The sequence below is a fragment of the Apus apus genome, chromosome 2 (assembly GCF_020740795.1).
Source record: "Apus apus isolate bApuApu2 chromosome 2, bApuApu2.pri.cur, whole genome shotgun sequence".
Classification (NCBI taxonomy): domain Eukaryota; kingdom Metazoa; phylum Chordata; class Aves; order Apodiformes; family Apodidae; genus Apus; species Apus apus.
In genome coordinates this window covers 41,200,411-41,215,398 of record NC_067283.1, presented here as the reverse complement: position 1 = coordinate 41,215,398, position 14,988 = coordinate 41,200,411, and the positions used below count along the sequence as shown (strand labels likewise).

The window sequence follows — 14,988 nt, the reverse complement described above, 5'->3', positions numbered from 1 at the left end:
GGAGCCTGGTGATTCGTGTGGAAGGGAGTTATTAAAGCTTTTCAAACCATGTATAGAATGGTGAGGGAGCTATACCTGCAAGTTAAACAGAGCTTTGTTCCACTGCAGGCATTAATTTTCCCCCTCAGCAGCACTGGTCAATGCACTGGGGTTCCCCATCGCCTGCTGAAAATACTCTCTGCTAACCCAGCAAAGGAAAAGCCCGTTGCTGGTGCTGTTGGCTGTATCCACCAGCTATGGTGTGAACCTGAGTAAGACTGAGGTGAGCTCTCACTGCAGGCATGTACCATGGGCAGCACACAGCACTTGTCTCTTAAGAGAATGCTCACTCCAGCCCAAATCCTCTTTAGAAGTGCTTTTGATAACAATTACGAACTCCCTGGTCTGCCTTTCAGAGGCTGAAAATTGAGTACATTTTCATAGTGGGATAAGACAACAGCTGCTGTCCTTAAAATACTTCATCTCCCTTAAGTTTCCTCTTCTTAAATACGTACAGAGAAAAAACTAACTTTCTACTAACTGATCTGGAGTATTATTTTCCAAATGCTTGAACTGAGGAGCCAAGAGCAAGTAGGAAACTTTTTTCCACAGCAGCTCTTTTCCACAGAAGCAAAGGTGATTTGTTTTAGAGCTGAGTGCCTCTTCAGTTTACCTAACAAAGCACAGTGATACTTGTCTTTTCAGTTTCTCATTCACAAGCGTTCCCTAATCCTCCAGCCAATCTGCTAATAGCAGAAGAAACATTATTATTGATTATTCCAGTAAATGACACAGAAAAAAGAGTAAGGACTAACCTGCAACATTAACTTAAGTACTTCACATACATGTGTCTCTAAGTCTGATTTGAACTTCCTGCTTGAATAGCTTTAGACCAGTATTGGTTTTGTAATAAATAAGTACTAAAATAAGTCAAATTTTCATGTTCTGATGGAAAAGTAATAAATCCTACTACTTACTCAAGCAAAAAAATTCTTTTTTGTAAAATCGGGGCATTACAGTCACCATGTGACTAAGTTTTCTACGTGCAGCCCTTCCTTAACTGTAAAGAATTTTTTATTTCAAAATGCTTCCAAAAATACCCCAAAATATTAATATCAAGTTTTACTATCTCTTGTGAAGCCATTTATGCATTTGACATATCTACAATAAAGCAGCTTCAAGTATCAATGTAGAAAAAACTCCTTTGTATGCCCCTTTTTAAATAGGGACTTGCTTACACTTAGTTTCTACAAGAACTGACCTGCATCTTATGTACCTAGTTTAGTGAAAGCTTACACAATCCTCTTCATTCTGGAAGAGGAAAGCAGGGGAGGATACTGCTCTGAATGATTCTGCTTTTGGCACGCCTCCTCCCATTCTCAGGGAAGGTCTCAACCAGATGACTTTTCTCCTCTAGAGCTGAAACTGTCAGTCTGGGCCACAGGCAGGCACGGGGCATCCGCCTCTTCTGATAATGTAGACTTATAAATGAGTCACAGTGTAAGCAAAGGTACTATTAGGCTCCCATATGACTCAACATTTTAATGAAAAAGATAAACTGGTCCAAGAAGCTCTTCTCTTTTTGCATTTGCCACCCTTCTCTTCTAGGAAGACCATCAAGAACATCTTTGCACACCTTCAGCTTCAGAAGACTAACAGACCCATTTTAACATGTGACCAATTGGCAATCAGTTAATACAACTTAAATTATTCACCCTGAAGTTTTTATGTAACCTGGCACACATAACCACACACAAGCTTTAAATTCAAAAAGGCCATTGGTGACAGAATGCTTTGTATCTTTAATTACAGAAAATAAATTTTAAAAAATAAAACCTGTTAAGTTCAGACATAATTTTATTCTCCATTAATCTCATTTTGTGTATTTCAGTTAAATTCCACACAGAAGGGGATACAGCTGATTTAAATCTATTTAAATCAAGTCAAATTAAAGTTGAATATAAAATTTGAAAAGTTAATCTTAACTACACATTTGAAGTTATCTTATGTCTTTTCTTCTTAATTCCAGTTGCTCTGTAGTCTTCTCTTTGCTTCAAATATTCTGTTTTGCATTCTTCATAGAATAATGGATCAGAATAGCTACAAGACAAATACATAATACCATTTTTCATCTTGGAATATGGAACAGATACTGCATGAATAACACTCAGAACTCTTGTTCCTTTCACATCTGTATAAATTTGCCTGCCTTCAACAAAACCTTTATTATAAAGTGCATAAGTGATTAAAGTTATATATGTGAACTGTTAATACTGAGTTGTTCTGCATTCTCTCATGATCCCACTCTCTCTTGAGGCACAGTCCTTTTCAAGTGTCTACAGTAAAGCCATGAAGAGGAAAGGCAGAAAAAGGGAAAGATATTGGGAATTTCAGTTCAGCTGAATAATTTGCTGTTATGTGCAGTTAGCTTTCTCAGCATGGGAAGCTGCTGGAATGCACTTGTATTTACGTACCAAGACAAGGACTGGCAACAGGTTCAACTGTATGTCTTGAACAGTAAAAACATGTAGGTCCTTGAGCATTAAATTCAATTAATTTTTCTCCTAATTTTAAGTATAATTATTTAAACACTAAACTCTTTATTTTCAGTGGTGCATATTTGGTTTGGGTGGGTTTGCTTTGTTTGACTTTAAAAAAAGGCAAATTTCAATACATGGAGTTACAGACAAGTAAAACTGAGTACTTCCAGCAAATTCTCATGTGTTTTTTCATCAATTCCCAAATATCTGAGATTACCTGTGACGAGTTTAATGACATTTAACTTTACACATTCCACCTAACAACAAACTAGCCCCCTTCTCCCCCCAGTCAAACTAAAAAAATCCCCAGCCCTCACACTGGGAAATTCAAGAATCTAACACTTCAGCCTGATGGCACTGGGGATAAATTAGGACTTCCAAAAGAGACATTGCAATCCACCATGGTATCAAGCTGACCTCTCTAATATCTAACAAATTCCCATTGCTGCTGCTATTGCTGTTCACAACAGCAGGACACTTTCAGGACAAAGACTAAAACTTAAAAAAACAGTTCAAGAAGCAAAATCAAAACAAACTTAGCCTGTCTGATGAACAGGGTATGAAGGTGTTTCTACTGCTCACTCCCATATGCAATTCAGCTTAGTGAATACAGGACTACATGTCACCTGGACTGAAAATTTAGCTCAGTCACCATTTAAATCAAGAAGAGAATCTTCATAGCCATATGACAGCTTTATTGAGGAAATAAAATCTTGTCAGGTAGGGCCCTGACCAGCATTTTTTTTCTGAAGTGGAGATGAAATTTTCAGAAAAGACATCAAAGTCACTAACCTTGCAACACCCTTTTGAGGACACCCAAGATTTGTACTCACTTCTAGATTAGTATAGGCCATGCAACATAAAAAGAATAACAATTTGCAAGGGACTTACTAGCCAACCAGACAATCTTTCAGTGCTGTGTTCTCTTGCCGACACTTCACCACCATAAGAAAGCCAGTTTCTTGACAGCATTTAGTAAATGCTAGGAAAAAAGAAGACAATACAAAAAGACAATTAAAGTTAGAAAAATGGCAATTGGTAAAAAAATCCTATGTGAATACTGCTCCCTATGAAAAGCACCTCAGAGTAGCTCTGATTTACTATTATTATTATATAGCTATAGCTGGCCTGGAGTCTCTTATGTTTTGTAAGGTCTTTGTCACTTGTTTATCAACAAGATTTAAATTGGGATTCTCCTCTCATCTCATCTAACACATTCACACACATACCACTGGTGCTAATACCAACAAATTCTTTAAGTTATTATTGCAGTAAATCCATGATTCTTGTACCTGCTTTTCATACTGACTACTCAGGGCTATCACAGCAAAACAAAAGGAAGCATGAAAAATTGGGTAACCTGGGGTTGCTACCGTTTCCTCTGCAATGGAGACTTTAGGAATTACCGAAGTACATCTGAATCTGCAAATTAAGAGGGCAGTAACGTTGACAGCAACTACTGCCTCAAAGAAATGCCACTGGTAGTCACCTCCTATGAAGGTATCCTTGGGACAGGAGATAAGAAACTGTGAGGTCATGGTTCTCTTCTGGAGTTTCCAAAATACTCTCCTCCTAGGAGTGCAAGGAGAAAGCCAGCAGCTTATTAGCTGGGACTGCCAGGTTGTACTCATGGCACTACAGTGGTCCAAGAAGGACTGCTACCTTCTCAGCATTGTGTAGTGGTCTATAGCTGTTCTTCAATAGAAAGTTTCTTCAAAGTTCAAATGATTAGCAAAGAGCATTGCCCACAAAAATACTGATGATCATCTGAATTTCTGGGATTATGATCTCTGGCATTTAAAACAAGTGAATATAAAAGGGAGGAGAGACAACGATCTGTCTCCTCCCATGAGAAGCAATCTTGCATCCATTTGCTCAAGGAATGTAAGTACCTCATCAGTCTTCAATGTCTTGAGACTTAAAAACAATTCAGTAAGATACTGAAACAGAAATAGCTTTGAGGTCTGGAAGGGAAGCAAAGACGCTGTTAAGAGTGCGGTTTTTATCCGGGAGTAACTAAAACTGTCTCATTGTTACCAGCACCCTGTACAGATGTTTCACTAAATAACAGAACTAGCTAAGGATTAAGTGTTATTCCTACCAGGAGATTTCAAACTGTTTTGTTATTAGGGATCTGAGTGAGTAATCATCTGTGTTTAACAGGTGGAAAAAGAAAGATATACAGAGAGAAAGCCAATTGTCCAAGCTCAACCAGTAGTCAGGTCAAGGACAAAGTCAGATCTACTGTGTCCCCTTCCAGAGTTCCATCTATTTCTCTTCTTCTTCTCCTGACAGTGATTTAATATCCAACAAATTTAGGGCATACAGAAATTGTTATATTCTTGAAAGTCTTTAGAAAAACAGCTAATCCAGTAACACCAAAACTCAACGATGCTACATCATACAAAGGGTAAATCCCACTATCTATACTCAATGTATATGTACATACATTCAGTATACGCACATTGAATATCATACGTGTATATATATTTAATGCATTGCTCTTACTCTGTTTTGTCCCAAACCTCGTACTTTATGTACTCACACTAGAATCTTCCCCTTTTTGCACGCAGTGAGCAGACATGTAATATTTATAGAAAAAAAACAATTTTTGTATCACTTTCATTCTTTCAGCTTACTGTAAGAAGATGAAGAAGATACGGGCAGGACTGTTAAACATACCAGCTGCAGCATAGTCCTGTACCTGTCCTTGTATCTTTACAAGACATTTAGCTGAAGTTTCAGATTTGCCTACTAAGTAACTGTTGATTCTGTATGATGATGCAACTTCCATTACATCAAAACATAAATCAACAGGAAAACACAGATTTGTGCTTATAAAAGCAGCAGTCATGTCCTTTGCTCACAGCAGGTGGCCACTGAAATGGGCATAAAGCAATTGTGGACCTTACTGGAACAAAATCCGCCTTCTATTATCCTGGACACTGCTAACAAAAGACTTAAAGGAGAAAGTGATCCAACAGCTACAACCAACCCCTAGGTGACATTAATCTGCATGCCCATAACTTATGAATTAGGTTTTTGATAAAATAACTTAGGAAAAAAAATTACTATTTGCTGAAAGCAATGATGACAGTCTCAAGTGCCCTTACACTGCCAAATTTATACGTATCTTTGCAAAACTTCGCAAAGAATTGACATGATCTACTTTGAACATATTACTGATAAACACCTAGAACGTCCAACATAGCACCTAATGTTACACACTAACTCCACCATACGCCACGTGAAGATATACCAGACAAAAGTATGCACAAAATAGGCTTAAATTAGCCAGTTAATTACTACTTGGGAAGAAACTGTAACCTGTGCTCAAAGGTATCTGTTTACAATCATATCCAGTTTCTAGTTTTGTTTTGTATGTGTTTTAACTTAGACCTGAAATCATACAAAGGCACAATTTTGAGGCTACTTCGAATAGCTGCAGTTTACAAAGCCATGTAAGCTCACAATATGAGAAGTGTGCTACTAAATTATCAAGAAGTTTCTTTGTCTTTTAAAGGTGAATCTAACATTTCTCTTTGTCTCCTGGACTGCTTGCATTGAATGTCCCTATATCAGCATCTCAGAAAAATTATACCTATTATCATGTTTTAAAAAATGTCCTTTGTCTTCCTGGGAAAAACATCAGAAGCCCGTGAAACCTCATGGTTTATCCAGTGACCAGTTTAATTTCTGCTCTCTACAGGCATTTCCTTAAGTGCTGTGTTGTTTTGGTGTTTTTTGTTGCAATCATTCCTTCTGGAAGCTGTGAAGTAAAAAACACACTGAAGACAACAGGAGGTCCCTCTCACTTGTTAACTCACCAGTCTTGATTAGTTCAAGGCGTGATGTCCCAGTGAACAAAACCTGAACTGCAACTGCAAAGCATTCCCTGACTTCAGAAGGCCCCACTTGCAGCAGGGCACTGCTGCAAAGTGATAAAACTGCTTCCAGCAGTTTTAATTCCTAGCTTTAATGTTGCTGATGCTTAACAACAGAAGGAGAGAAGAGCAGGTTAAAGAATATAAAGCATCCTCATATAAGCGCACAAAACTTGATTATCCCTCTCTCCTCTTACTTTCAGCACTTTAAAATCCCTTTGGCAGTCACAAAAGGACTGCAGTGCTAGATACATTTAGTTATAAACATTTACCAAAAACCTTACAGGAGTCTGGAGGATATTGTTTTAATTTTAATGATGACCTGTCTTGCTCACAACTCTTTCATGAAACAAACCATCTCAATGTTGAGTGGCACAAAGAGTGTTACAGAACTACTGGTTTGGAGAATAATCTCACAAATAGTCACAACAGTTCCAGATACAATCTCAAACCAAGAATTAATCTCCATCTTCACAGTCACTACTCATTAGTATCTGCATTGTAGACCAAAGCTTCAGCTAGCAAGATACCACAAAAGGAGCGGATGCACAGGATCTGATTACAAACCTATTGTAGTTTAACACTTTAGCAGCTATGAGAGGTAATCAGAATGCTAGGGAACCCAGTCTCACACTCAAACAAACCTGCTTCCTGATACTGTATGTGATACAAAGAACAATTGTTCTTTCAGAGCAGAACTGATTTTCCAGAAACCCTGCACATCATCTAATCTTTGACTTCAGCAACTGGCTTTCCATTACTTTAAAAAGCTTATGGGCTGATATAATGTCTTATTTCTCCTTGCAAGCAGCAAGCTACGAAAACAAAACCTCAGGCAGCAGTGAAACTAGATGCAAATTTGGTTGAATCTGCAAATTCAGTGCAGATTACAATAAAACAGAAAGAAACATTTCAAATGAACAGTAAAAGTTATCCCAAATATTTACAAATACGAGCTAAATCAGGGATGGAGTCCAATGCAAAAGGAGTGAAAATGCCATGTTAGAAAGAGGAAAAAACCTTGCTCTCCACAAAACAAACCCTGCTCCGGCTTTGCCAGGACAACTACATATGTCCATCACTGAATGTTTTATGCAGAGATAAGGACAGATCCAGCACTGCGTCAAAGAGCTGCAGGTGTCTACCAGTTACCACGGAAACTGGCTATGGACCCCTCTTTCAACTGAAGCAGTTATGGTTCATGACATCATATCTGACATAGGTTATCCCCACAGGCTCTTCTCTGTGCCATAGGCTGTGTCTAACGGGATGCACACTGAGCAAGGAACTCTTCCCGAGGACACAGCTCAGAAAGAGTTCACTGAACAGTTCATCACTAATTTGAGGCCAGATTTTGCCTTCTTCCCCTTCTTCACGAAGAAAGCTTTGCACTACTGTTGTAAGGCAAATCCAAAATAAGTTCTAGGCACTGAGAATTGTAACTGTAATTAGTTTTTGGTCATTACAGCCACATAGATTTTAACTGCTAAAGCAAGGTTGCAATTTAGTATCTTCTCTAAATCAGCCAAGTATGTAAGGCCAAACAGAATCTTTGCTGAGATGAAGGTTTGCTTTCAACTGAACATCAGCTGAACAGTACAGTTTTGCCAGTTCTCACCTGCTCACTACAAAATGCAGAGGTGATCTGCCTGTGACTGGAAGACCACTTAGCTCCTATGATTTTCAGGGATTGACATAAGGGCTTTGTGGCCGAGCCCAGTGATGAGCCCTTCCACAGACTGACTGTTCAGCTGAGAACATCTCAGGCCCTGAGCCGCTCAGGGAAGCTGATGAGTTTGGTTCCCAGCACCTCCAGATCTCCAACTGCCCAGAATTCAAGAGCAGTATTCAATATCTCAACTTACCTTCTTCAGAAAGCAGGACATGGAAAACCAGAGGAAAACTGCTGCTTTTGCAGATCCTGGCACAAGTAAGGTTGCAGAACAACAGAAGAAAAAGTTTTTTAAAGCCTTCTAAATTATTTCTAATGCTGTCTGGACATTCATATTTTGATTTTTTACAAAAATACTATTCCGAGTCTTTGTATAATTCTGTTCAGAGATAGAATTGTACAAATAATGCTGGAGGTATCAAGGATTATTTTTGAATGTCTGACTATTAGTATAGTTGATGGTTGAGTAAGAACCGCTTTAAGCTACAGAGCACTCTTTCATCAAGGGATCTTTATTAGCTAGAAGGCTGACACAGTAAAGAACTGTGTACAAAGATCTTTACAGTCCACACAAATCTGTTAAAAAATAGTCAGTATCTAAAAAGAATGTTTTTCTTTAGTATTTTTAATACCTTTTTTTTCCCCAACTCTGCTTTATAACTTTACTACAAAATAATATGGAAACTGAAGCAAAGCTGAGTCACAGTTCACTTCTCTCAGGACAAATTATTTCCCTCTCTATCCCAGCAGTCAGAGAGGCATATGCAATAATCAGCATATTAAAGTGTTGATTTTCAAATTTTAGAAGAGCAAATATGTCACTAGAAAGCTAGTTAAAACAAAGTTGGTGGGGGTCCTCCAACAGATGTCCTGGTACATACACTTTATGAATTTTTTTTTTAAAAGAAACAAATAGCCTGGGTAGTGCCCATTTTCATCTTAGAGCATATTCACAGGTTCAAGAATTACTTGATCCTATATAATGAAAATAAAAACTTGTAGCATTTAGACTCAAAGGGAAAACCCAACATTGACCAAAATACAGAGCCACAGCTCTGCTGCATAAAGATAATTATTTTCTTCCACACCATTACACCAGATCAGGCTAAATTTAACATTCTTAATCTCAGTGTCTGCAGACCTACAAACAGTGGACAACAAAACCAAAGCTCCGTATTTAAGATGCAATTGTTCTTTGTGTAACTGCAACACCCTTCTACCCCCAAGGACAGAGGGTAGGCTGGTCTCTTCACTATGCTGCATTTAAAATGAAATGGCAGAATCAGTGTGCTGGACTGCAAAAGTTTCAGTTGCAGATATGTAAAGGAAAGACTTCATGAAAAAAATCTCTAACACCCTGCCCAAGCATTAAAAATAAACAGGAAGTTTTTATGTTTTTGCCATTTAACAAAGGGGAACAACTAGCTACCAGCTTATATTTTTAGGGTTTTTTTAAAAAGTTTGGGTTGTTTTTTTTACTTCAAATATTTTAAAATATTAGACATTTATTTATTTGTTCTGCAAACATGAAAGTCTTTCCTTGTGCAAAGCAAGAGAGGAACAAAAAGTGCTTGGGACTTATCTCCAGACAACCAGCTGCATGGAAACTGTTGATGTAACTATGCCAGGGGATCATCATTGTTATTGTCAGTGTATAAATCGTGTGCAGCATGAACGCTATTTCTGAAAGCTCATTTTTTGCAGATTCAGATTATAACAATACTTGGCACTTTCATATTGACTCAACATTGCAAAGTGTTGTGCAATTCATATAATTATAACTGTGGTTTTATCAAACATAATTATGTATCTATTTTGCAGATGTTCTTGTACACAAAATAAATGAAATTTTCTCTATTATCAAGATAAATTGATCCTCTCAGGTCTGACTCTAGTTTATTTAAAGACTTTACAATTTTACTACTTAAGAGAAAGTCCTACAGAGGTGTTATCTCACCATTTATATTTTCTCAACACTTATGATACTGCTATCACACTCTTAAAATAAAAAAAGCTTGTATCATGATCCAGACCAGGCTTATGTTCTATTCCTGTGGTAAGTTTTTTCTTTATACAAAAAAGGAAATAAGTTTTGTCCAATGTTTGGGTCATTCCTTGAGCTCTACCACTAGGTGAAGAAAAGATGCCCAAGTAACAATGGGGATTTGGGGGGCAACGGTGGAAAGAGGTAACAGTTCCCTTTAAAATGTTAACAATGATAAAATTTTTAAATCTGTGTTTGTAAAACATGTAAAAAATATTATCAGCAACATTTTATGGTAAAGTTATTATGCTTTTAATTTTGTATTAAACTTTTATTAGCTTGTTACTTTGAAGATTACTCAGTATGCACAGAACAGATTACTGGTGCATTTAATGAGCCAGAGGAAGTAGTAGGATGAACATGAAAAGATTGTTATACATGTAGAGTACAAGCTATTTGATATTTCCAACACAGTACAAAAGAAAGCTTCTCTGTAGATTGATCATGGTTCAGTTAACATCACTGAATATCTAATACCTCCAACTCAATTAATTCTCACCTGATTAAGATCAGTCTGATATTCAAACTAAATCATCTCTCCAGTCAAGTAGAAATCAATATTTCTGATTTTACTTTTAAATTACAGTAACAAATAAAATACATGCATCGTCAGTATGCCAGGAGTAGCTTTCCTATTCTAGTCTACCACTGCATGCATAACACAGCTGATTAAAGAATTATTCTAATTTGAGCAACAATATATATAAACCAGATTGATTTGAATAGAGGGATATAGCATGAAATAATTAAATGCATCTTATATAGGGCAAAGAGAAAATTGACATAAAATAACCTTTATTCTTTCAAGTGAACCTCTGTTATCAGATCAAATACTTTGTCTCCACAAATATTCATTTGCTGTAACACAAAAATAATAATGTACTTTCCATTTTCCTGCCCATCACCATTCCCTCAAAAAACTGCTCAATTTCAGCTTTTGTAGCCCCAACATATTGCTGGGGGCATCTGTCCTAGGGCAGAGGATCAATAGCTAGTAGCACACAACACAGGACTGGGGAGGAGAGAAGATTCCAGGAATTTCAGGGAAGTGATATTCACCATGTTAAAGACCTCTGCTCTTGCCCAGTCTTTTCCAGGGCACTATCAGCATGGAAAAACAGCTTTGTCTTAAAGTACACAATGCAAAGAGAGGATCCTCCAGTAGACTACAGCATCTCTTGCACTCATCACTGGTCTTGAGATCAAGAGGTGAACATCCAGCAGGAAACAATTGTCAGGAAAGCAATTAGCACAGCCATGATCTGCAGAGGAAGAATGTGTCCCAAAACACTAGAAACTGTTTCTCTAACATATTGCCTTGGGGTAAAGAATATGTGTTATCAATATCCTAGAAACAAATCCAAAGACTTTGCTTTCGGGGACATTTATAATAGAGATGAGAAGATAACATACTGAATCAGACAAAGGGCCCAATCTTTCTCAGAAGCTGGTAACAGTTGCTTCAGAGAAAGGTGCCATGAAGTCCACATCATGGAAAAACATTTTCTTCCTAAGTTCCATCAACTGTAAGCTTGGCTTATACCTTGAAGCATAAAGTTCTCACATGCCTTTCAAAACCTTTATGATCACTTGCATAGTGGGTCTAAACTGACAGGCCTCCAAGACAAGTGGAAGAAGGAGGAGGAAAAACCACCCTAATACCTTATAGGCACATGCTAGCCTGAATTCTTTCAACATCTATCTGCCCTGGTTTGCCTAAGTCCTGCTGAAGTCCCAGCTATTGCAGTTGTGGTTGTTTAATACCATGTATGCGTTTTTCATTAGCAAGTTTTCAAAAAACTGCTGCAAAAGCATCCCTCAGCTGGCTGTAGAACAGGCCAAAGCAGAAGGGAGGAAAGGCACTGTGTGCAGACCAAAAATGTCTTTGTTTTTTGTTAGGGGTTGGTTGCTCTGGAGATGTCATTTGTCTTTGCTTAAAAGCAACAGTCTTCAAACTAAACATGCTCTGCAGTCTAAAAATTTCTCCCATTCAGACTGAGAACTGTGGACATTGTCAGAGGTATACCCAGTAACTCCATGCACCAGCAGAGATGTACTTCAGTCTGTCCCAATTAACCCACATTTGTCCGGGACAAACTGTTGGACCTTTTCCTCCTAACTGTATAATGAGCACTAAAAGACAGTGAATGAAACTGAAAAACAGCAAGTTTGAGAAAAATTGTTTCCTTTTTATTAAAAAAAAAAAAAAAAAAAAGATTGAGGAATGTAGTCAAACACAACAATTCAAGCCAACCTGATCAGCACAACTAACAAAAAATAGACAAATACTTAGATAAGAAAAATATGCCAGATTAAAATCATTAGAGTGGAAAAAAAACAGAGTTCTGGAAAAAATATACACATACAATCTCATAGTCTTTTCAGCAGCTCTTAGTTCTGCCACTCGGACAAGGACAGAGCAGGTGTCCTCACTCTACCTTTCTGTATCAGCAATACACACATGAGATCTGATTAAAATTACTTCTGGGGTGCAAGGGGTGAAAAGATTAAAGTTATTTCCAGTTTTACAATAATTCTGAATGCACATGTAAAACTTCAGTAGGGAAAATGTTTTCCTAAGTAATTACAGAGCCATAAATGTAGATTCTTAAAAAAGGTACACCTTAAAATGTCCCATCGTACCTTCCTGACTATTGCCTAATGCTAACAAAATGCTGTGGTAGGCACAATTTATTAGTAATATTCCTTTAGTTGCTAGAATTTCAACAGCACGGAACAAACACACAGAAATAGAGTACATTGACACATTTACCAACTGCCAGCAGCCCAGCTCTTTAAGAGCTAAGAGCCAAGTCCTCCTGCCTCTGACTAAGCAAGACACCCACAGCACAGCAGTACAAAGAAGAGGGTGATGTCCTCAGAAGACAGGAGAACTAGGAAGTGCACAACTGTTATGTCTAAGGCTTTGCAGTGACTGTACTTTGTCAGGCAAGGCAGATTTAAGTGCTCAAAGATGACAATATGCTGGGCTATTTATTCAGGCCGACTTATCTAGAAAAGCAGATCTCATTTTCTTCCCATTGAAATCACAATGAAAAAATTCCTTTAAGCAAAGTAAACACCATGCTGTTAAACACTTCAGTTTGGTAAATCATGATGTCTACTAAAGATACTTGCTTTAGAAAAGTTCTTGTCAAGTACAAGCACTGTCTTTTATATAAAGTTCCAGGTAAAGCCCACCCAGTGAGTACACCCACCCAGTTAAATTGCTCTGCTTTTAAACAACTGCTTCCTTTAAGACTGACTTGATCTAATTTTCCTCACACCCCACAGTAAGTATCCCTGACATCAAGCGTTACCATACCAGGCACTGGAAGAGGCAGAACTGGAACAAATGCAAGTTCCCCCATGGCTACTGTCTGTCACTGCCTCCTTCTATCTGAACAAGTGCATCCAGCTTGAGCTGCACAGAGTGGCCTCGCTGCTGCTTATCCTCCCACCTCTTTCGAGAGCTGCTGAGCCACTCAGGAACAGCTGAGAAGTTAGCATAACAGAGAATTAAAAGAAACAACATCCCCCTCCCTCTGTCCCGCCGTGACTGACCCCTTAGCTGACCTTCAAAGTAAAAAAAAATAAATCTATTTAGAAAAGATTCACTGAGTGGCACAAATAGCAATAGTGTCCTTCTACCACATGGTGGAGATAGAGCAGGCCATTTACATAACTCTTGAGGAAGCAATTACACAGCTACTCCACCATCACACCAGCTCTAATTTACAGCATGTTGCTTCAGCAATATTTCCCCCCTCTCCGTTCAATTTACTTCATTCCCAAAAGTACGATTTTAACTGAAAGTTACAATAGTGAAGGCTGTTGTTACTATTTCTCCCTCCTGGGAATGAAGCAAAATATCCTCTAAGCAAAACATCATTTCAGGGTTCCAGCTGGAGAGCAGAGGTGAGGTGGTGTGTACAGAATAGGTATTATATTTCAGGCCTTCTGGGTACTTCAACAAGGCTCCAATATTAAAGATTAATACACTCTTGCTCTTTTAAAATAGAAAGTAACTATCCCTTACAGGTGACAATTTATCCTATATCCCTCCCCAACAATCATTCCAACAACTCCAAAACAGGCTACCATGTACTTTATCTTAGTTTGCAGTATATTTTCAGTCTCCCTCTTTTTCCAAAAATTCCTAACCTTCAGCATATGCTGGTGTAGAGGTGTGGGAAGAATTGCTGCTGAATGAGGTACTTTTCAGCATTTGTAAGGATGATGGAACCAGAAGCACAATTTTTCAGAAAAAAAAACAAAACACAAAATTGAGCTGTACCTGTATTCTGAACTGTACACCGCAGAGCAACTTGACACTTTACAATGGTGGTGACAGTGTGATAAAATATCTACAATCATTTTTTCAAAAGAAAGTGCATCATTGATGAGGTTGGCAGTCAGAATTTCAGACTTCTCAATTCATGTAATGATTTTGAAGAGATGAGTTTTAACGATGTGACAAGAAATCGTACTACTAAAGCATAGCAAGATCTAGAAATTTCATGGTAACTGAACAGCATTTCTATTCCATCTTCTGTAAATGGTTGTAAATAAACGGCTGCGATAACCAAATACCTAAAAAGGATCAAATACTGGACAGCAAACAGTCCAGTCACCCTATCCTTCCTGTATCTTTGAAACTGTTGAACAACAGCTTTTTCAAGTGACAAGGCACTACAACTCAGTATTTTGTTTGGGTCCTAGAGCTGTGAGCATTGCACGCTGCCATGCAGGAACAGGGTTATTATGAGTCTCCCTTGATCAGGAACCTCCCCATGCTAGTAATACATGCTTTCTTCAAACCTGACAGAGACACTAAACTGAACACAGATGAGGGCAATGCTATCCAGA

General features: G+C 38.0%; 1 protein-coding gene across 2 annotated transcripts in view; it reads right to left on the bottom strand.

The window, feature by feature from the left end:
- Positions 1–1,761: 1,761 nt before the first annotated feature.
- The window catches only part of CMC1 (C-X9-C motif containing 1), a 957,521-nt gene continuing 944,294 nt past the window's right edge, over positions 1,762–14,988 (bottom strand). For both annotated transcript variants that reach the window (XM_051610088.1, XM_051610087.1), the window contains 2 exons: positions 3,411–3,501; positions 1,762–2,079 (listed from right to left, as the gene is read on the bottom strand). In XM_051610088.1, the coding sequence (XP_051466048.1) occupies positions 1,965–2,079; positions 3,411–3,501 (206 nt within the window). In that variant the 3' untranslated portion in view covers positions 1,762–1,964. The remainder of the gene's footprint in view (positions 2,080–3,410; positions 3,502–14,988) is intronic.